Consider the following 23,530-nt stretch of genomic DNA (forward strand, 5'->3'; position numbering starts at 1 on the left):
TTTAAAAAATCCCAAGTAGGCCAAATTAAACAGATTAAAAACACTGAATAGCAACATAAAAATATTATAAGAATAAAACATGGCAGGATAATAAAATGAAGTTTAGTTAGGCCACAAACTATAGAATGTCATGATGGGTGTAGCTTATACCTAATTCCACAGGCAATTTGATATGGTGTAGTTTTCCAAGATTCCGCATCAACCTGTTTACCATCAGGCAAAGTGACTTTAATTGGCTTGCTATCTTTTTCTGCTTTTTCTGCCAGAAGGGAATCATGTTCTGCTTTTAGTATATTATACATCTCAAGACGTGTGTAAATATATTCAGGCCAAGGATTCAACTGTAAGACAACAAATCAGGAAATAAACAATCAGTAAATATTGCTTTCCTATTTAGAAATGGGAAAGAAATAGTAAAAACAATACAGAAACCCACGACTATTGATTCAATGTAGTAAATAAACACACTGCCAAAATCACCGGCATTACCTCAATTTGTTCCTAAATGAAGGTAAAAGAAGGAATTAAATGCCCTATTCTTGTTCTTTTTTGTTTTTTTGTTTTTTTCAGACAGTCTCGATCTTGTCCCCCAGGCTGGAATGCAATGGCGTGATCTTGGCTCACTGCAACTTCCGCCTCCTGGGTTCAAGCGATTCTCCTGCCTCAGCCTCCCGAGTAGCTGGAATTATAGGAGTAGCTGGGATTATAGGAGTGCACTACCACGCCCAGCTAATTTTTGTATTTTTAGTAGAGACGGGGTTTCACCATGTTGGCCAGGCTGGTCTCGAACTCGTGACCTCAGGTGATCTGCCCGCCTCGGCCTCCCAAAGTGCTCGGATTACAGGCGTGAGCCGCCATGCCAGCCTAAATGCCCTAGTGTTATGCTGAATTGACAATTACCATTTTGCTATTATTTTACAGCAAGTGGTCTTTTCTCTTTTAAGATGCCTTCTTAAGATCTTTTCTAACAAAATTATTTTACAAATAGAGCTATAAACAATACTGGAAATAAAAACAATAAACTGGCTTTTCCATTTTGTTTCAATCATATCCAGGTGATGGTCTGTGTGGCCGGTCGGCCTATATGTCCACTCACAACCAATCACAAATGTATTTGACTTAAGGTCTCCCCTTCAAGGAAAGTATTTACTGAATTCAAAGATGCCAAGATCACCCTGAAATATGTAATTAGCAAATATAATAAAACAGTATACTACTACTTTCTATAGTAGATAAAATTAACAAAAATATTTTATATACAACATCAATTTAGGTTTCTAAAAGTTTGGTAAAGAAAAAAAAAGAGACAGCAATCAAAGAGCTGACTTCCTCTACTGTCAGAGACTCTATAATTTATGGAACATTTCAAAAAGGCAATGAATCTGTGGTAACAAAACAGTCGAACTAACATCTATAGCATTTATCATCTTCAAATTACAAGAACATTAACACTGCATACAAAAGTGAAGAGGAGATTGCTTATTTTTGCCATGACTTTCTATCTTCAAATGAATTTCAATTTTTCAAATATAAAATGACTCACTACAATACAGATTTTAACATTTGTTCAATGTTGATAATGCTATCAAAACATCTCCATATATGTCAACATACAATTTGAAAGGAGTACAAGCTAATATCTAATCCTTAAGAAAATGACCAGGCTCATTCCTGTAATCCCAGCACTTAGGGAGGCCAAGGCAGATGGATCACTTGAGGCCAGGAATTTGAGACCACCCTGGCCAACATGGTGAAATCCTATCTCTACTAAAAATACAAAAATTAGCCAGGTGTGGTGGCGCAACCTGTAGTCCCAGCTACTTGTGGGGCTGAGGCACAAGAATCACTTGAACCTGGGAGGTGGAGGTTGCAGTGAGCCAAGATCGGGCCACTGCACTCCAGCCTGGGCAACAGAGTGAGACCCTGTCTCAAACAAAATGAAACAAAACAAAACTGACTGGAGATAATAGAAAATAATATCAAATGAAAAAGATTCATTGTCTGCCCAGTAATTCCTTCCTTCCCTCCTTCTTTCCATTCTTTAATGACAGGGTTTCACTATGTTGCCTAGGCTGGCTGGAGTGCAGTAACAATTCACAGGCACATTCACAGCACATTTCGGCCCCAAACTCGTGCGCTCCAGTGATCCTCCCACTCAGTCTCGAGTGGTTGGCTCCCACCACTGTACCAGGCCCTAATATCCTTGTAATTCCCACCCACAGGGGTCCCTCCCTTTCTTTAGTCATTCAGTTGTTCTTTGGGAGCTTTTCATCAAATTGCCACAACGGTCCATAATCTTCAATGGTGAAGAATCCATGAACTAACTAAAAGCTCAGAGCCTGTCATTCTATAACCATAATCTGAACCCCTCAGACGAATGCACAGTACCTGCTTCCATCCACTCTAAAGCATCATTATACACCTCCCCACCAGCACTACCCTCTGTATCTTAACTGTGGTTTATCATCATAGCCACTTGGCATGTCCCAATTAGAATTTTGTGTCAAAATTTCTTCAACATTCATTCAGCAGATACCCTCTGTGTCAGGCTCTGTGACTGCAGAGATGAATAAAACCTGCATGTTGCCCTTGGAGGGGAAGGCCAAGGTCTTGGACAGTTCACTGTACACTCTTTTTTTCCAGACCAATCGTTAAACATAAATAATCACATGTCCCACTTAAAATTCTCTGTTCAGAAGAGTCTTCTAATTATACTCTTTGTCTTATTTCCAGGTCAATTCTCAAGCTGTGATGGAATAGCATGTATGTTTGTATTGAAAGTATAAAAAATAAATTAGGGAACATACGCATTTTTCCATTTGCTTGCAAATTTTTAAATTCACAATCAACAATTTTCTTCACAATTACAGTGGGGTATAATGGTTGGAAGACTGATCAACTGATCAACCGTAAGAGAAATGGTTAGGTAGGGTTCCAAGCAACACTACACTTGATCATCTATAAACTTACCCTAAAGTAAATGACGGCACTGTACATTTAGTAATTGCAGCGTTTGTAAAAGTGGCTCTTAAAAGCCAGCTTATTGTGCTACTTCGAAAAAGGCTGTTCCTTTGTGCTTCTTCCTTCTGGTAGCTTTCTAAAGAGTCTCCAATAAAACAGCACTAATGACTACAGCAAAAAGTGAAGCACAGTACACAGCAGTAAAAATATAGTAGAAAGACAAGCTTAACTGCCTCTAAAAGCAAAATACTCAGGAACCAGGTTGATTTAAGGTTGGCTTTTGATATGCCAGTTCCTTTCAGTGTGAGCCTGGGGAAGGGAAAGCATTTTCTCCAGACTTGAGAGGCCTTAAGGGGAATCTGTCCTGGCTTAGAAGCCAACCCTAGGGCAGGTCCAGATACAAAGGGCAAGGAGGCGGTCACAAAACTGGCTTTCTTTGGTTTTTGTTGTATTCAGTGTAAGCCCAAACACCAAGCCTCTATTCCTTAACATCTCATTTAATGAAATAATCAGAGAGCTAGCATCACGTCTGGCAACTGAATAATTACCAGTCTCCTCTCCAACTTTTGTTCTCTGATTTTTATATTCAACCCCACAATCAGATCACCTTATACAATCATACGCCAGTTGCTTCCTTTTACAGTAACAAAAGACTGAAAGTCTTTTTTCCCCTCTCAGATTATCCTTTCCTAATTCTTCTTCCTGATTTTTCCAACCAGTACCATCTTATAACACCATGTAAACCATTAGAATCCTTACACATTCAGAAAGTCTCAGAAAGTTCCCTGTGATTTGCCAACCTTTGATAACAGAGCCCTCTGCGATAACTTTTACCTCAGCTCGACCTCCATCTCCAGATCCTTCTTTGTTCTTCTTTTTGCCTCCTTCCTTTCGCTTCTCTTCACCAGCATCAATCTAAATAAGCAAAATACGTTTTATATTTTAATCTAATGTGACACCTCCACCCTGCGATGCCCCAGCAAAAGTGTTGAGAATGTTATTTTAGTATTTGTTATTGAATTTTTAAAAAATGGAAATCTGATATTGAAAGACTGAACAATTTCATCACTGGCAAAGACAGGTTAACAACTACAATAAAGACGAGTCTTCAAAAAGTAAGGAGTTACTAACGATGTTTAACTCCTCAAATTTCATTTGTTTTATTTTAACTATTCCCGTGACTCTCGCTTCAGGTTTACTTGGACCACATACCAAACATATGGCCACAGGGAAGCATGCAGTTGACTCAGTAAGCATATTTCCAGGAAAAACAAACAAACAAACAAACTGAATACAAAGTGTGCCCATGAATTCCACCAGTGTTACCAAAAGCCATGGAAGAAGCAAATATAAGGCCCAATCCCTACCATGTGTAAACCTAGTCTCTCCAGGGAAAGTAAGGCATACATGTGTGAGAAACTCCCGGAGAAGAAAAGAACAGTAGTAGCGCTATGATTAGACGTCAAATAAGCTAGGACTAGTGTAAGAACTTTAAAGGATGGAATGCATTTCAACAGGTGGATTTTGAGAATAGAGGCAATGTGTCCTACGTGTACACATAAACTTGTTGTCAGAAACGTTAAAATTTAAAGAGAGAAAAAATGACTAAACCAGGCTGATTAATGAAGGATTGTTTTAGAAAGTAATACAAGGTAAGACAGACTAATGCTCACAGAAGAACTAAAAGTTACCGTAAGGAATACAGGCTTCAATTAGAAGTAAGTGAAGTCATACAAAGTTTTAAAGTAATAAATCCTGTGCCAGGAATGTAAAGGGGGGGATTTTATTTAGTTTGCATGTTTGTGACCTTTAGTTTTTTAAAGTTTTAAGATACAATCCATATATCATACAAGTTACCCATGTAAAGTATACAATTCAATGGTTTTTAGGTATTCACTGTTGTGCAACTATCGCTACCATCAATTTTAGAGTATTTTCATCACCCTCAAAAAGAAACCTTGTATCCATTAGCAGTTCACTCCCTGTTGCCTTCAACTCCAGACCCTGGCAACCATTAATCTAGTTTCTGTTTCTATGGATTTGCCTATTCTAGGAATTTCATATAAATAGAATCACACATTATGTGGTCTTTTGTGACAGGCTTCTTTTAGTTAGCATAATAATTTCAAGATCACCAGGTTGTAACATGTATCAATACTTGTCATTGTACCTTTTTATTATCAAATAATATTCCATTGCTTACTTATCCATTTATCAGTTGATGGACATTTTGGTCACTGTCTTTTAAATCCTATAAAACGTGTTACTTGTATAATTTAAAAAAAAACTAGTTTTAAAATATGACTCCTAATTTCATGCTGAGCTAAAATTCCCCCCTACTCCACGAGTCTGGATTTAATAAACTTTAAAGGTTCATTTAGATTCAACAGATCCTTTGTCATACAGTAGAAGTGAGGTAACTAATCAAGTATACTGGGTAAAAAGAAAACTGCAGGTGTGTGCAGGTTTAAAGTTGAAAGATAATAAAATAAGTTTTATATTTCTGATAAGATTATTTGGGTTTTGATCATTTGCCAAACAAACAGGGGTAGTGACAGAGAGAGAGAGAGAGACAATCACCACAAAGTTTTTCTGGTTCTAAATACGGCTCCGTTTTATAAACAAGAACATTGGCTCAAAGAAGCAACTTGCCCACTTGTATCATTAAGTAGTAGAGGTGGGACATTACGACAGGTCTCTCTGGAACCCTGAGGCCTATTACCTCTTTTCTACAACACTGGGAAGAGAGTGGGCAACTGTTCTCTATTTCCCTGAGTATATATGTTATGTACATCTACATACAAGTAATCTAAAATTTCAACCCAAAAATTGGGAAGCAGAACTGGATTGTTAACAGAAGCTACAGAATTACCTTTCTCAGGAATGATCTGTCCCTGACTCACTCAGAACAGCACAGGGGTTATTAGTATTTGCTATAGGATACTGGGTTTGAGAAAGGGGAAAAAAAGGGATACTTGGTTTGAGCAAGTTACTGTTCCTATGCCTGCTTTCTCATCTGTATAATGGAGATAATAACAGAACCCAGTTCATAGCGTTATCAAGAAGATTGAATGAGGCCGGGAGCGGTGGCTTAGGCCTGTAATCCCAGCACTTTGGGAAGTCGAAGCGGGCGGATCACGAGGTCAGGAGATCGAGACCATCCTGGCTAACACGGTGAAACCCCGTCTCTACTAAAAATACAAAAAAAAAAAAAAAAAGTTAGCAGGGCGTGGTGGCGGGCTTCTGTAGTCCCAGCTACTCGGGAGGCTGAGGCAGTAGAATCGCGTGAACCCGGGAGGCGGAGCTTGCAGTGAGCCGACATCGCACGACTGCACTCCATCCAGCCTGGGCGACAGGGAAAAAACAAAACAAAACAAAACAAAAAACAAAAGACTGGGCTGGGCGCGGTGGCTCAAGCCTGTAATCCCAGCACTTAGGGAGGCCGAGACGGGCGGATCACAAGGTCAGGAGATCGAGACCATCCTGGCGAACACAGTGAAACCCTGTCTCTACTAAAAAAAAAATACAAAACACTAGCCTGGCGAGGTGGCGGGCGCCTGTAGTCCCAGCTACTTGGGAGGCTGAGGCAGGAGAATGGTGTAAACCCGGGAGGCAGAGCTTGCAGTGAGCTGAGATCCGGCCACAGCACTCCAGCCTGGGTGACAGAGCAAGACTCCGTCTCAACAAAAATAAATAAATAAATAAATAAACACAAAAGACTGAATGAGTTAATTCATGGAATACATTAATACAGTGCCAAACCCGTACTTAGTACTCAAAATAAATATTAACCGTTGTATAACTATTACAGGAAGGAAAAAGTACATATTTGTTAACCATACATATTAAGTCCAATTAAGAATAGTACAGGAGAATATTTATGGACATGGAAAGTTGTTGACCACATCCTATTAAGCGAAAAAAAAAGTTACAAAATAGTAAAAATACCATTTTATGTGAACAAAAAACTATGTATTGTCACCATTTATCATCTCGAACTAAATTTACTTGGTTTAGAATGTGCTCCATTCAATTCCGAGTAGACAACCAAGAAAAAGTTTTGGCTTTTAAGTGACTTGTCCTGTCACAGACTTGGGATAGAGGCTCCCTTAGCTCAAGATGCCACCACTTCTCACTTGGACTATTACAACAGTTTTCTGCATGTGGCCTCGCCTTCTACCCCAATGCCAGCGTGACTTTGACAAATTCAATCTTCCTGCTTAAGATCCTTCATGTATAGAATACAAGTAGCAAACATCCTTGTTGCCTAAGATCTTTCTGACTGCTGTTCCTTTAACCCTTCTGGCATATCTCTTGCAAACAACCCGAAAGACAATTCACCTGCGTGCCCCTTTTCACTGCCTTCCCTACCTTTATGTGGGAAGCCCCGTTCTGCCTGTTTTCCTGGTGAAATCATTCTTCCAAACTCAATTCGAAAGAGCCCTCCTAAGCTTCCTCTTCTGTAATACCACACAGCTGATCACAAAGCACTAGGGCTGTTTTCCTGTCTCTTACACATCAGCCTGTGAGGCCCTCAAAGTCGGGGAACTGGGCCCTACTCATCTTCCCACCTCCACCGCCCAGCTCAGTGCCGGGCAAAATGTAGACTTAACCACCCAAACTTGGACAAGTTGGGTCAGATCTCAGGGACTCGGTTTTCCTTTCCTCAAAATGGAGCTCTTTACCCCCGCAGGATCTTAGGAGATTGATTAAATAAGGCTCTGCAATATGTTTCCCGCTTACAGTAAGCCACAAACCCGAGTTTGGAAGCCCCAAGCCTAAGATTCTCATTCTGTCTCCGCGTCTAACTACTGTAGATGTGAGGCTCTGAACAAGTCACTCAATCAAGGTCTGTTTCCTCATCTGTAAAGAGAATGGACCCAGAGATGAACTGCAAGGCCCCACCCTAATTTATGAATGGACGGTTCCCAAAGGGGGTTCCGACTTTCCATGAGTCCCACCGTCCCCGACTCCTCCGACCCACGCGGTACCGGCCGCTTCCTGCTTCCTGACCCCTGCCCCCGCCGCGAGGGAGCGTCTGCACCCACGAGAGTCCCAGGCTGGTCTCTGGGTCCCACCAGGTCTGCTCACCGGCTTCTCCTCGCCTCCCATCTTCCCTGAAGGACTGCTGGCTTTCTCCTCAAACATTGGCGAACGACGAAGCGATCAGAGAACCCGAAAGCGACGGCCTAGAGGAGAAGAGCAAAGAGGCGGGTCGCAGGTGGGCTAGGGCCCGGGAACACTGCGCTTGCGCCACTTGGCCTCCACTGGACCAGCTGATGCAATCGACAGGCGCCCTAACCCCGCCCCCAACTTGCGGCGGAAGGGGCAGCCAATGGATAACGGGGGAAGACGGGCCCTGCCTCCTCTAAGCCAATGGAAAATCTTTTTGGATGACAGAGCCCTTCTAGGAAATCAGGTTGTGGCGGGTGAGGAGGAGCTACAGGCTTACTCTCCGCAGACCTTGGTCTGGACGCTTTTCAGAGTCAAGTCCCCAATGCGCTTGCGCCTTCCTCCCTTCTGCCTTTATGTCGCACAATCATGGACCTTCCCGGACACCGTAGATAATAAGTCGGTCTTGGCATAAACTTCGGCGACCTGGATACCATCTTCGACACTGGAACAAATCCAGGGATGGAGTCCGGAATTTCCTGCGGCTTCGGCGCTTTCTGACCTGGCGCGACTGCCGACTTCTCGGCACTACTCAGGTCTCTGGCTCCCTGTCTGTAGTGGTGAATCGAGCCTTCCTCATGGCAGTCCAGGCTCCCCAAGCCCCGAGTCCTAGTGATCGGGGACAAACCCTTCCTTGAACATTCTTCACTGCTAGCCGCTGCTGATCTGTACTGCCTGGGGGAGCATTTCTATAGCGCCCGCAAAAATACAATAAAGCTCACCCAAGGAAATAACCATGGATTTTCACTCCTAGGTGTGTTTGGAATCGACTGGGCTTTTAAAGTTTATGTTAGTAGGCAATTTAAAACAATTACTTATTTGAAATCAGAAGCGCAATGGGCACAACTTCACGTACGTACTCCATCACCACGTTTTGTGGATTTTTCTTTTTAAACATCAGTTCTGTTCTCTACAACTCTCTGCCTTCAGGGAACAAGGGGTTAAGAGAAGCTGCTAGAAACAATGTTACATAGCAGTTAAATATAATTGTTAACCTATAATTTTCTGCATCTAGCAAACTCAATAATCTTGAGCTCTCTGGTTTTCATTATACTTAGTTAAAATTAAGATACAATTCAGGCAAACGTGTCTAATGAGCATAATTAAATTGTTTTACATTAGAAGGTAAGAGTAGATCCCGTTGATTCTCATTCTAATTTAAATATGGGGAGTTAGTTTGGTCTATCTAAGCCTATTAAAATTGAATATAACTCCTGGAACATCAAGCACTACTAATAATCTAGTCTCATTATAAACTTTCTTCTAGGTCTAGTTAGTAAATGGGTTTTGACTTCTTTTATAATACAAATTAAGAGGTAATTTTGCAAACCTTGATTGAAAAATTAAGCAAGTTTTGTCTCAACACTCGACATTTATTGAACATCTGCTGTGTGATAGGTTTACATCTTCCAGGTGCTGGCAAAAATACACAAAGTGTGCTTTCGTGAAGTTTTCAATCAAGGAGATAAAATACATTTTTTAAAAACTGTAAACTTGCAAGGTAGGAGGAGAGCTTAAGCTCAGGAGTTCAAGACGAGTCTGGGTAACATAGTGAGACCTCGTGTCTACTAAAAATTAAAAATATATATATATTAGCCAAGCATGGTGATGTGCACCTGTAGTCCCAGCTATTCAGGAGGCTGAGGCGAGGGGATCACTTGAACCTGGGAGATCAAGGCTGCAGTGAGCTATGATCACATCACTGTACTCCAGCCTGGGCAACACAGCAAGACTGTCTCAAATAAATAGATAAAATAAAAAATTAAAAAATTAACTGGGTTTGGTGGTGTGAGCCTGCAGTCCTACCTACTTGGGAGGCTGAGGCAGAAGGACTGCTTGAGTCCAGGAGTTTGAGTCTGTAGTGAGCTATGATTTTGCCACTGCACTCCAGCCTGGGTAATGGAGTAAGACCTCATCTCAAAGAAAAAAGAAAAGAAAACGACTGTTACTGAAATCAAAGTGTCAGCTACAGAGCAGTAAAAAAATATAGATAGATAGATAGATAGATAGATATAGATAGATAGATATAGTAAACTTGCTTAGCTCTAAATACACACATAGTGAAAGAACAAGTTGAACCAGTAAGTTCTACCAAGAACTACATGAAACTACCAGCACATACTATTGTAAGTGCCAAGAGGAGAGGTCCCCTTAGCCCTCTGAAGTTTGGCTGAAAATCACTGACATGAGGTAAATTAATAGAAAAAACATACAAATTTACTTAACATGTATACACAGGAAGAATCACAGCATGATTACCCACCCCTCAGAGGGCTTCAGAAACTTGTGTATACAATCCCAGAGACACAGGTTATGGTAGGGAGAAGAGGAATTCTGTTGAGAGGATTACAAGGGAGAAACAGTCCTCATTTAAGGATGGCAAAAAGAAAAAGCAGAAGGCATTTCTAACAGGTTGACTGTGGTGCAGGAACATAGGGGAAGCTGTAACGGAGTTGCTAGTGTGGGAATCTCGCAGAGGTATCCCTGTAGCACAGTGCCCTCTGGTGTTAGGAAGATTTTTTTTACTATGTGTGTATTTAGAGCTAAGCAAAGATCGCGGGAGCCTCCAGCACATCTCAGACCTAAAGCACAAAACACGGTTATGCAACTTTTGTGTATTTGCCAACAAAAAAGAAACTTCTGATTTATTCTCAGTGTTATAATTTATGCCCACTGTATTAGCCCATTCTCTGCTATGAAGAAATACCTGAGACTGGGTAATTTATAAAGGAAAGATGTTGAATTGACTCACAGTTCTGTGTGGCTGGGGAAGCATCAGGAAATTTACAATCATGGCAGAAGGTACCTCTTCACAGAGCAGCAGGAGAGAGAATGAGTACCAGCAGGGAAAATGCCAGACACTTATAAAACCATTAGATCTCATGAGACTCACTCATTATCACGAGAACAACATGGGGAAACTGCCCCATGATCCAATTACCTCCACCTAGTCCCACCCTTGACACATGGGGATTATGGTGATTACAATTCAAGATGAGATTTTTGGTAGGGACACAGCCAAACTGTATCACCCACTACCCTACATACTTTAAAATTTTTTTACATTAATTTATTATTTTTATTTTTATTTGTAGAGACAGGGTCTTGCTTTGTTGCCTAGCTGGTCTCAAACTCCTGGCCTCAAATGATCCTCTCACCTTGGCCTCTCGTGCTGGGATTACAGGTGTGAACCACCACACTGGCCTCCTACATACTTTTTAGGAAAGTGGTTGTCAATAGCTCTGCCATGAGAGGTGAATCAAAATTCTGTGATATGCTACAAATAGTGTTACAAATAGTAGAAGTTTGTACATAACCATCTCTCTATCGGTTCAGGGGCAAAACAGTCTTCTTCATTATCAATCCTTAATTACTCATTTGAATAATTTTTGCTTCTGGTTCCTACAACCTTGGGCTGGATGGTTTTGAAGAAACTAGTCCCTGAGGGAAGAATGCTTCTATCAGGGAGCACAGTCATGGTTCTGATCAGTTGGCCTAAGAGTACACCCTATGTGGGGCTTCACGTACTGCTGCACTCACAGGCAGAATTGGGGGTTGTTTTTCTGGCCAAAGTGATTGATCCTCATTACAAAGGGACAAATGGGTTTCTTCTACCTAAAGGACAACTTTGTCAAGAAGGAGATTTTTTTTGTAGAGACAGGGTCTTGCTTTGTTGCCCAGCTGGTCTCAAACTCCTGGCCTCAAATGATCCTGTCACCTTGGCCTCTCGTGCTGGGATTACAGGTGTAAACCACCACACTGGCCTTGTACATACTTTTTAGGAAAGTGGTTGTAAATAACTCTGCCATGATTGAGATTCACTGAGACATTTTTTAGTACTTCCTTGTCTAATGTTCTGCTGTTGGAAACTCTGGGAACCCAACAAAGACAAGGAAGGAAGGAAGGTTTGGGCTATCCTTCTAGGTAAAGAACCCAGTCTAGCGAGGTCCTGACAAAGGTTAAGGATAACTTGAATAGGTGCTGGGAGAACAGAGTTATGCAATGTTAGCTACATAATTTGAAGAACCTAATGCAAAATAAAAATGTAGGGCTCCTTGTTAATTTCAGTCTATTTACTAGGCACAGTGGAGCAGCAACCAAGTGCAGAGCGCTTCTAAGTATTGAGCCCTGTGTGACTGCCCAGGTTGTACATCCATGGAGCTGGTGCTAGTGCTATGATTGCTAAATTAGCCCTCATGACCAGAAAGAAGTATGGCCTGTAGAAGTTATGTTTTTTGTCACTTTTTCCACTCCCCCAACTTTTCCTTCTATATATATCATATATAAAGAGTACTAGAAGTGGCTAACTTTTTAGTTCTCATGAGGGAGTATGATTGAATCAAGATCACTCCATGATGATACACATTCTAAAGGGACTTCATGTGTCCCTTGTGTTGGAGGCGCACACTTTTCATGTGGATGAAAAGCTATAGAGGATGTTGAAGGGGAAAAGGTGTGGCCTGTACCAATGTACTTCTGGGCCGTTGGCCTCCCGTTGCTTCCAGCAGGAGTTGGGAGGGAAGAAAACAAAATCAGGACATGTATACCCCTGGTCCTTCCCTGGGAGGAGGTTGCCTTGGGCTGTTGATGTTTCACAACCAAAGGTCACTGCTGATCTCATAGCAATCACTACACAACACTTCCCTTCTGGGTTCCAGCAAATGCAGGCTACCCTCACCCTGCCTGGCCTAGATGTGGTTACAGATTTCCCACAATTACTATTTGTAGGATCCTGACTCCCTATACTTCTCATCTCTTTTAAATAAACCCTCTTTAAATTACTCTAACTCAAGTGTGCCCTTTGTTCTCTGTTGGAACCCTGTGTGATATAATCATGTTCCTCAGCTATAAAATGGTGATAGAAGTAATAAACCTGATTCTAGAACTTGTTGGGAGGATAAAATGAAAGTACATGTATACAAAGTACTTTGCAAATTCTAAAGGGCTATAAAAGTTAATTATGTTTGGGGGAATGAATGCTCTAGCCAGTTACTCTCTCTGGTTTACTCTAGCTTTATTTGGAATCATTCTGAATAATATCCCTCAATTTGTTTTCATTTTTGTCATATCTCTTCCTTGCTGAGAGCTTTTGCTATGATTTAACTGTGTCCCCTAAAGTTCATATGTTAAAAACTGAATCCCCAATGCAACTGTTGGGACGTGGAGTCTAGTAAGAGGTGATTATGTCATGACAGCTCTGCCATCATGAATGGAGTAATGTCATTCTCTTGGGAGTGGGTTAGTTATTATGAGAGTGGGCATGCTATAAAAGTGAGTTTGGCCGCCTCTTGCTCTTTTTCTCTCTTGAGCTCTCTTTCCCTTCTACTTTCCACCATAGGATGACGCAGCAAGATAGCTTTCACTGGGTATAGGCCCCTTGACCTTGGACTTCCCAGCCTCCAGAATTTAAGAAAGAAGTTAATTCTCTTTGTAAATCTCCTAGCTATGGTATTCTGTTACAGCAATACAAAATGGACTAAGACAGATTTAAAATAGCTTTGAGAGGCCTAGCATATGAGGAATACATTCTGGATAGCTTTTAGGAGGTTCTGAACCTCATCTCCAAAGGGTATACTTACCTCCAAAGTAAGTTGTTAAATGTGTAGAATTGTGCATTTGCCTCTGGCGTTCCTCCCTTCTCATTTCTTTGCAGAGTATCTGTGCCATTCCCTGAAGGTACTTTAGGACCTCACACTTTTCTTCATCCTACCTCCCTCTATAAAAAACAGTTTCCAGGAAGGGCTGTGAGTTCATCTTCACTAAATAAATGGCTGCTAGACTTTGATATGTGGCCTTACTCAGATATCAAAAGTGTTGTCTGAACCAGGATTTTTCACACCCTCAGCACTATTGAAATTTTGGGGCTAAATAATTATTTGTTGAGAGAAGCCACTGTTCTGTGTACTATAAGTGCTTAGCAGGATCCCTGGCCTCTACCCACTGAATATCAATAGCACTCTTCTCCCAGTTGTCATGACCAAAAATGCTTTCAGACATTGCCAAATGTCCCATGGGGCAAAATTACAGTTAGGAATACTGGTCTAAAAAATGAAAACCCATCTGTACAACCTTTTGGGCATCATCAAATCAAAAATAAAAATGCATATAAAGGCAGTAACTGGAAAGTCTTTCTAAAAATACAGAACTTGAGTGCTTGCTGGTAAAGAATCGCCTAGTTCTCTGAGTTGTATAGTCTGAGAGTTTTTCCTCCAAACAAATCTGTACATATCCATGTTGTTTCTGAGTACTTCCCACCCAATAATTCAATTATGGTGACATGTGATTATGAATAAAAACATTTTTTCAAGTCCTGTTTCATATAGCAATATATGAGTACATATAGTAATATATGTATACCTAAAAAATATTCTGAATATTAGCTGAAGTTCTTCAAAGAAACAAAATCATCTACCTACTATCTATCTATCTATCTATCTATCTATCTATCTACCATCTATCTATCTACCAACCTACCTACCTACCTATCTGAAGAGAGAGAAAGAGGGGAGGAGAGAGACAGACACAGAGACAGATAAAGAGACAGAGAGATTTCTTAGAAGGAATTGGTTCACATGATTATAGAGGCTAAGAAGGCCCAAGTTCCACAGTTGGAAAGCTGGAGATCCAGGAGAGCCCGTGGTGTAAGTTCCAGTCCAAAAGCCAGCAGGCTGAAGATTCAGGAAGAGCCCATTTTTCAGTCAAGTTTGAAGGCACAATGTTCCAACTCAAGCAATCAGGCAGGAGGAGTTCCTATTACTCAGCCTTTTTGTTCTACCCAAGTCTTTAATTGTTGGATGAAGCCCACCTGCATTGAGGAAGGCACTCTTCTTTACTCATTCCACCCATTCAAATGTTCATCTCATCCAGAAAACCTCACAGATACAAGCAGAATAATCCTTAACCAAATGTCTGGGCACCCATGGTCCAGTCAAGTTGACATGTAAATTAATTATAATATCTTCCCATTGACTATTTTAAATTATCTCTCAAGAACTGAGTTTGGAAATGTTGATACCAGTATTTCAATCTGAGACACTATGCTAGTTCAAGGATACATATAGCCAGCTGCATTTTTTCAATGAGAAGCATCTTGGAAGCTTAATAAAATTGGAGTCCTCTGCTGGTACAACCTACTTAGGAGCCAACAAGACCATGGTGCCACATTCATGCTTTCCCCTAGCCATCATAAGCCCCTATTTCTATCAATTAGATATAAACAGAAATCCAATTAATAAGATATAATAGTTACAGTATGTGCTAAACGGAGGTAGAAGAGAGGCTCCAAAATACAATGACAGTAAGCTAGATGTTTACTTATTTTTCTGTTACAATCATGTAGGGACCCAAGTTCCTTCTATCTTTTTGCTCTAGTGCGGTAGTTGGCAAACTTTTTCTGAAAACACCAGATAGGAAACATTTAAGGCTTGCAGCCCAACATGATCTTTGTTGCAATTACTTAAGTTCTCTGTCATTGTGGTGCAAAGGCAGCTATATATACTTTCTAAACAAATGGACATAGCTGTGTTCCAATAGAACTTTATTTACAAAACCAAGTGACTGGTCTATGGGTGATAATTTGTTAACCCTTTCTCTAGAGAGTTCTCATCTGCATGGTTGTACTTGGGTTGCTGGCACTTCTGCATTTCAATTTGCAAAAAAAGAGTGGAATTGCTTATTCCAAGTGTTTTAAGGCCCAGACACAGAAGTGGCACATAGTTACTTCTACTCATATCTCACTGGTCCAAACTGAGTTGCATAGCTTCTAGGGAGGCTGAGGAATCTGGCCTCTAGCTAGAGAGTCATGTACCTCACTTAATTTCTGTTACTGAGGGGAAGAAAATATTTTGGTGGAAAATTAGTAACTACTGCCACATGACACCAACCACTTGGGATAATTCTGCAAATTACATGATTCTCTATCTTTTTAATTTAATTTAATTTAATTTTAAGTTCTGGGATACATGTGCAGGAGTGCAGGTTTGTTACATAGGTAAACATGTGCCATGGTGGTTTCCTGGACCTATCAACCCATCACTGAGGTATTAAGCCCCACATGCATTAGCTATTTATCTTGATGCTCTCCCTCCCCGCCACCCCCGACAGACCCCAGTGGGTGTTGTTCCCCTCCCTGTGTCCATGTGTTCTCATTGTTCGACTCACACTTATAAGTGAGAACATGTGGTGTTTGGTTTTCTGTCCTTGCATTAGTTTGCTGAGGATAATGACTTCCAGCTTCATCCACGTCCTTGCAGAGGACATGATCTCATTCCTTTTTATGACTGCATAGTACTCCATGGTGTATATGTGCCACATTTTCTTTATCCAGTCTATCATTGATGGGCATTTGGGTTGATTCAATGTCTTCGCTATTGTGAATAGTGCTGCAGTGAACATATGCATGAATGTATCTTTATAATGGAATTTTTTAATACTCCTTTTGGTATATACCCAGTAATGGGATTGCTGGGTCAAATGGTATTTCTGGTTCTAAGTCTCTGAGGAATCGTCACACTGTCTTCCACGATGGTTGAACTAATGTACATTCCCACCAACAGTGTAAAAGCATTCCTATTTCTCTACAGCCTCATCAGCATCTGTTATTTCTTGACTTTTTAATAATTGCCATTCTGACTGGTGTGAGATGATATCTCATTGTGGCTTTGATTTATACTTCTCTAATGGTCAGGGATGTTGGGATTTTTTTTTTTTAATGTTTGTTGGCCACATAAATGAGAAGTGTCTGCTTATGTCCTTTGCGCAATTTTAATGGGTTGTGGGTTTTGTGTGTGTGTGTGTGTGTTTTTTTTTTTTTGACAGAGTCTCACTCTGTCACCCAGGTTGGAGTACAGTGGCACAGTCTCCACTCACTGCAAGCTTTGCTTCCCAGGTTCATGCCATTCTCCTGCCTTAGCCTCCTGAGTAGCTGGGACTACAGGCGCCTGCCACCACACCTGGCTAATTTTTATTTTATTTTATTTTTATTAGAGACAGGGTTTTACCATGTTAGCCAGGATGGTCTCGATCTCCTGACCTCGTGATCCACCCGCCTTGGCCTCCCAAAGTACTGGGATTACAAGCGTGAGCCACCGTGCCTAGCCCATGCCTGGCCTTTTAATGTTTTTGTTTGTTTGTTTGTTTTTTGTTTTTTTTTTAAATAAATTTTTTTAAGTTCCTTAATCCTAAGCAAAAAGAACAAGGCAGGAAACATCATGCTGCCCAACTTCAAACTATACTAAAATGCTACAATAACCAAAACAGCAAGGCCCTGGTATAAAAACAGACACATAGACCAACAGAACAGAGAGTTCAGAAATAAGACCACACATCTACAACCATCTGATCTTCAACAAACCTGACAAAAACAAGCAATGGGGAAAGAATTCTCTGTTTAATAAATGGTGCTGGAAAAACTGGCTAGCCATATGTAGAAAACAGAAACTGGACCCCTTCCTTACACCTATACAAAAATTAACTCAAGATGGATTAAAGACTTAAATGTGAAACCCAAAACTATAAAAACCCTAGAAGAAAATCTAGGCAATACCATACAGGACATAGGCACAGACAAAGATTTCATGACAAAAACATCAAAAGAAATTGCAACAAAAGCAAAGATTCTCTCTCTTACTGCAGATAGTGTGTTTTTAGTGTGTTTAGTTAGGAGTTTTTTTTTCCCCCTTAGGAAATAACTCTTATAAACTATTTTCTCAGAATGTAATGCATAATCTGGATAGTATATACAACTTAGACTTTATATTCCTGAAGAATATATCTACTAATGCCTACTTTGTTTTAGGGTGTTCTGTGATTTGTGCCTTTAGAGAGTTTACAGTATGCTTGAAGAAATAAAATATCCCAACATAAAGATTAGCAATATAGGGGATATATTATAACACATATAAAAATTGACTCAAGGTAGATTAAATACTTAAATGTAAAACTTAAAAGTATAAAATCCTTGGAAGATAACTTAGGAAATACTATTCTGGACATAGGACTTGTCAAAGATTTCATGACAAAGATGCCAAAAACAATTGCAACAAAAACAAAAAAAATTGACAAATGGAATCTAATTAAACTAAAGGTATTCTGCACAGCAAAATAAACTTATCAACAGAGTAAACAGACAACTTGCAGAATTGGAGAAAATACTTGCAAACTATGCATCTGACAAAGGGTTAATGTCCAAAATCAATAAGGAACTTAAACAAATTTGCAAGCCAAACCCCAACAACCTCATTAAAAAGTGAGCAAAGGACATGAACACTTTTCCAAAGAAGAGATACATGCAATCGATAGGCATATGAAAAAATGCTCAACATCACTAATAATTAGAGGAATGTAAATCAAAACCACCATAAGACACTATCTCATACCAGTAAGAATGGCTAATATTAAAAAAATTTAAAAAAACAGATTCTGGCAAGGTTGTGGATAAAAGGGAACGCTTATACACTGCTGGTGGGGATGTAAATTAGTTCAGCCACTGTGGAAAGCAGTGTGGTGATTTCTTAACACTCTAAAAACAGAAATACCATTGAACCTAGGAATTCCATTATCGGGTATACACCCAAAGGAATATAAATCATTCTACCATAAAGACACATGCATGGTATGTTCATTGCAGCACTATCCACAATAGCAAAGATAGAATCAACCTAAATGCCCATCAATAGTAGACTAGATAAAGAAAATGTGGTACCTATACACCATGGAATACTATGCAGTCACAAAAAATAATGAGATCATATATTTTGTGACAACATGGATGGAGCTGGAGGCCATTATCCTAAGCAAACTGATGCAGGAACAGAAAACTGAATACGCATGTTCTCACTTATAAATGGGGCCCAAACAATGAGAACACATGGATCCACTAGGATAAGAACAACAGACACTGTGGCCTACTTGAAGGTAGAGGGTAAGAGGAGGGAGAGGATCAGAAAAGTACCCATAAGGTACTGTGCTTATTACTCAGGTAACAACATTACCTGTGTGCTAAACCCCCAAAACACACAGTTTGCCTATATAACGAATCTGCACATGTACTCCTGAACCTAAAATTAAAGATAAAAAAAAGATTGAAACAAGACAGCAATACATTTTCAATAGCTGAATCAGATGCTGCAATATAAGCATTAAGAGAAAGAGGAAGACATAATTGATATCTCATATTTGGATATGATTTCCTATTTTCAAGCTGAGTTGATAAAACTGCCTTGTTTTGCATGGAAATAGTTGGGAACTGAAAGACTTGTCCTCAAAAAATTGTTTTTTTGAGTCATATATTTTAATTATTACTATTATTTTTGAGACAAGAGTCTTGCTCTGTCACCTAGGCTGGAGTGCAGTGGCATGATCTCAGCTCACTGCAACCTCCGCCTCCCAGGTAAGCAGTTCTCCTGCCTCAGCTTTCCAAGTAGCTGGAATTACAGGCACGCGCCACCATGTCCAGCTATTTTTTTTTTTTTCTAAGTAGAGTCGGGGTTTCACCATATTGGTCAGGTTGGTCTCAAACTCCTGATCTCAAGTATCCAGCTACCTTGGCCTCCCAAAGTGCTGGGATTACAAGCATGAGCCACCGCACGCAGCCTTTCAGTGATATATTTTAATATTATCAGCACTTGATTTCAAGAGACAGAAACCCACTCAAGCAAGTTTAAACAAACAAAAAATGGCATGGCCAGATTCAGAGGCTTTAATGATGAATTCAGTCTGTATCTCTGCTTCCCTTCATGTGCTAGCTTCAATTTTACGAAAGTGATTTCCATGTGCCAGGAAAAAAAAGGGCCACTAATTTTTCTATTTTATCTTTACATCTTTACAGCTCAAGATCCCAGAGGAAGAGGAGCCATCTTTCCCAGTGACTTTAGCAGAAAAGTCCCTGAGTCAGTCACTGTACCCACTGGAAGACAAATGGAGACTCACCAAGCTTTGGTCATGAACTCACTGGGACTGCAAGAGACTGGGTCAGCCCCACCAAAATAATGCAGAAGGGAAATACGTGGTTTTTCAAAGGAAAGGTGGGAAAAACCAGTCCGATAAATGTGTTTTCCTTTTGGTCACACATATCATATACAATATGTGCTCATTTTATAAAATTACCGCCCACTACATTTTAAAAAGGATATATTGACAATGTACTATTAATTCTTGCTTTATAGAGATGATAGATAGATGATAGATAATAGATTAGATGATAGAGATAGATTAGATAGATAGATAGCTAGATAGCTAGATAGATAGATAGATAGATAGATAGATAGATAGATAGATAGATAGATAGATAAGGACATCAGTGATAGGGTCAATATAGGCCTGGGTGCTGGAGCTACAAAGATGAGTGAGGCCTGGGGTTTCTCACCTCTTGAAACTTAGGGGAAAACTTAAATAAATAAGTAAACAAACATTACAAAACAGTGTAATTATCACTAACAGATTTGATATCAGAAAATACTTTTGCACAAAGGAATAAAATTCTTTAAAGTATTATTTCTTTCCTTGTTTGGCTTTTGAGGGTACAAATGTAAATGACAAATATGCTGGATTGGGAGTCAGTAGGCTTTGGGCAACCTCTACCTCTGTGACCTTAAGCATGGACAAAAATGACCACTTTGGTTCTCAGTTTTCACTCGTGGAAAATGAGAAGGTTGAAGTATATGATCCCCTAGATTCCTCTAAGTTAAAAATTCTGAATATTTGCATGCATGAGATTATAGTAATCAATGGTGACTTCCTTGGAATTCTTCATACGTCAGGATGTATATAAACTGAAAAGCCACTAGATGTCACGCTTGTCACAGATTTTTGCTATTCAAGTTTTTTTTTTTTTTTTTTTTTTTTTTTTTTTTTTTGGTAAATATCAAGATCTGGGAGTTGAGCAGGACTTTAAAAACTGTATTTGTTCAATCATGGCTGTTAATTAAAAAAAAAAAACTATTTGGATTAGATAGATCAAATTACTTAGCTAAATTCACACAGCTAGCTAGCATTAATACCAGACCTCCTGATTTCTATTCCAATGGAGCCGTCTCTTTTTAAAATGAATGATGTTTGAAATGATGTTTTTACATCAGCTATCAACTTTGGTAATGATAATTTTTTCTTTTTCTTCTTGAGCTATCACTCAAAGTAATTTGGGGAACCAATTGTTCAAAAATTCTGTGATTCAATATAATATCAATAACAATAGATAAAAAGTAGTTATTACTCATAGATTACTAGACTGCCTTGAAACCCTGTTTGAAGATAATTTACAGGATGATGTAAGAAATTGAGTAGATGTGAATAAAAGTGGAAATTAAAGTTCACACACACCTAGCTTATCTGAATTTCGGACTTTGAGAATTTCAGGTTTTCTTTTCTTAAGATGGCCCTGGATGGAAAATAAGTTTTTTTAAAACAGCTTTCTTTGAGAAGTGAAATAACTTTTAGGTTTCTGAACCAAACTAATTAACATTAATTTTTATGTAATCCCTTGAACTTTATCTAACATGCAGTTTTTAATAAACGTGGTTCTCTAATTTATGATTCCTAATATTTAGTTGTGCAAGAGGATTTGAGACAGAAACAGGGCTGTAAGAGGCAGAATTGCAGCAGATAGCCTGATGAGAGGGGAGGATTGCTAGACTCCAAGAAACAAAACTAATCTACATCATTGCAAAATAGCAGATGTTTCTAATTACAACCTTGTGTCTTCAAGAACCGGTTAAATTATATCGACAGTCCTTTGTGACATAAAGCTTTTTGAGAAGGATTTTCTACAAAATGGTCAAAATGAAGCCTTGGTGTCCAAAATCAGTTAAATATTGCTTATATAGGGAAGTCATTTATGTAATTCTTATAACTGTGAAGTTACAATAAATCCTTTTTCCAGAGTGAGGGTAATGTTGGATTATGGATATAAATAGTGAGCCTGTTAATACTGGCTCTGCTGCCTCAGTAAACTGAGAAGAATAATACTACTGCACAGAGGTGATGTGGGATATTTGAAGGAGTTGTGGAAAATGGAAAGTCCTATATAGTTGTAAGCTATCAAGATGATGACAGTTAGAAAACATGAATGGCTACATTCTCCCAAGAAAAGCTCTCCCTGTGGAGATGAGCTACAGAAACTGGAAGAGCTCAACATTAAAGAACTAGAAGAACATATGGGAAGGCCAGAGGTTAACTTCTCTGTGGATGATGAGGTAGCTGGACTGATCTACTTTCCAAAAGTTAAGAAGTGATCACAGAGATTCTTCCAGGGATGAGAAAATGGGACCACTCTCTGAATCAATACTGAGATATGATGTGTCATGAATGCAGGTAAAACCACGGCTGTCCAAATAGGATGGAGCTTTGCGACCGCAAGGGACCAGCTGTTGCATTCGCTCTCCCCATCTTTGTTCTGCTTTCCCCGCTCACTTCTAAAATGAGGGAAAGCCAGGATCTGTGTAATATCTTTCTTGAGCTATTTTCAGTTGTATTTTATATCTATTCCTGGGTTGGAAAATTGAGGCCTTCTGCTGTTTTTCCTGTTTTCTGTGGTCAGGCTTCAGTATTTTTCTACCTCTTTTTAAATCCCCTTGATGAACTTATACTTAAAAAACAAAAGTTGCTTGTTGCAGGAATATTCCAGTTGGTTTCAGAGAGGGAGCAAGACAAGTTGGATATCACGTGCCCATATCTCTCACGTGTGTGCTAACTGAATTTCTACATGCCCTCAAATCACCTCATGTTTTGCAAAATTGTTATGTTGGAATCAGCAAACAGTTAGAAAATGTGCTATATTTCAGTGTGGCAATTTTATATTCTCTTGTCTATTACTGAAACAAATTATTTCCCACACATTTTGATCACATTATAGTGGTGCTAGTCACATTGTTGTGTTAAGGTGGCCTCAGCATTCCCACGATAAATTTTGTTTGTCAAGCTCTTGTAACTTGGCTACAAAACTCTACCTCGAGTTCAAGACTTGCTTTAATCCCAGAGCCATCTAGGAAAGAAAATAAATTTATCTTAAGTTGGATACAATGTTAGCAATAAAATAATTAACAGTGTAAACCTCCTCCCATTGCTCAAATCTTGTTGCTATTTTTCAACAACTCCAATCCCGAAAACATCATTTTTTGAATTTAATAAATTCTCTCATTCTGTATGAAATTTCATATAATTTGGAAGTTCATCTTTAGGTCAGAGAAGGATATTTTATCTCTGCAAATAAACCAATTAAATATCTGGGTGAGAAAATTCTATTTTTTTAAAGTTTCTTATTTTTAACTAAGTCATTTCCTAAGGGTTACACAATGGAAGGACAGAGAGGGCCGCCAAGCGCCCTGGAGGCACCATTTGTTCTGATGCTGTCTTTTATCAATTTAAGAAATAAAGCCACAGAAATCCTGCTTCACTTGCCTTT

At 39.5% G+C, this 23,530-nt stretch overlaps 2 protein-coding genes across 18 annotated transcripts in view; one reads left to right on the plus strand and one right to left on the minus strand.

Annotated features, from left to right (window-relative positions):
- TARS1 (threonyl-tRNA synthetase 1) overlaps nucleotides 1–8,190 on the minus strand; it is a 37,763-nt gene extending 29,573 nt beyond the window's left edge. For 2 of the 3 annotated variants that reach the window (XM_011726595.2, XM_011726597.2), the window contains exons 1-3: nucleotides 8,053–8,190; nucleotides 3,796–3,876; nucleotides 151–341 (exon numbers count right to left, since the gene is read on the minus strand). In XM_011726595.2, coding sequence (XP_011724897.1) covers nucleotides 151–341; nucleotides 3,796–3,876; nucleotides 8,053–8,109 — 329 coding nt within the window. In that variant the 5' untranslated portion in view covers nucleotides 8,110–8,190. Of the gene's footprint in view, nucleotides 1–150; nucleotides 342–3,795; nucleotides 3,877–7,332; nucleotides 7,357–8,052 lie in introns of those variants that run through there. The other variant, XM_011726596.3, reaches the window with a different exon arrangement.
- A 222-nt stretch (nucleotides 8,191–8,412) lies between these two features.
- LOC105473041 (uncharacterized) overlaps nucleotides 8,413–23,530 on the plus strand; it is a 419,449-nt gene continuing 404,331 nt past the window's right edge. For 13 of the 15 annotated variants that reach the window (XR_011625087.1, XR_011625090.1, XR_011625086.1 and 10 more), the window contains exons 1-2: nucleotides 8,413–8,887; nucleotides 19,961–20,156. The gene's annotated coding sequence lies outside the window, so the exon portion shown is untranslated. Of the gene's footprint in view, nucleotides 8,986–19,960; nucleotides 20,157–23,530 lie in introns of all 15 variants that reach the window. The other 2 variants (XR_982021.3, XR_011625091.1) reach the window with 2 other exon arrangements.

The sequence above is a fragment of the Macaca nemestrina genome, chromosome 6 (assembly GCF_043159975.1).
Source record: "Macaca nemestrina isolate mMacNem1 chromosome 6, mMacNem.hap1, whole genome shotgun sequence".
Classification (NCBI taxonomy): Eukaryota; Metazoa; Chordata; class Mammalia; order Primates; family Cercopithecidae; genus Macaca; species Macaca nemestrina.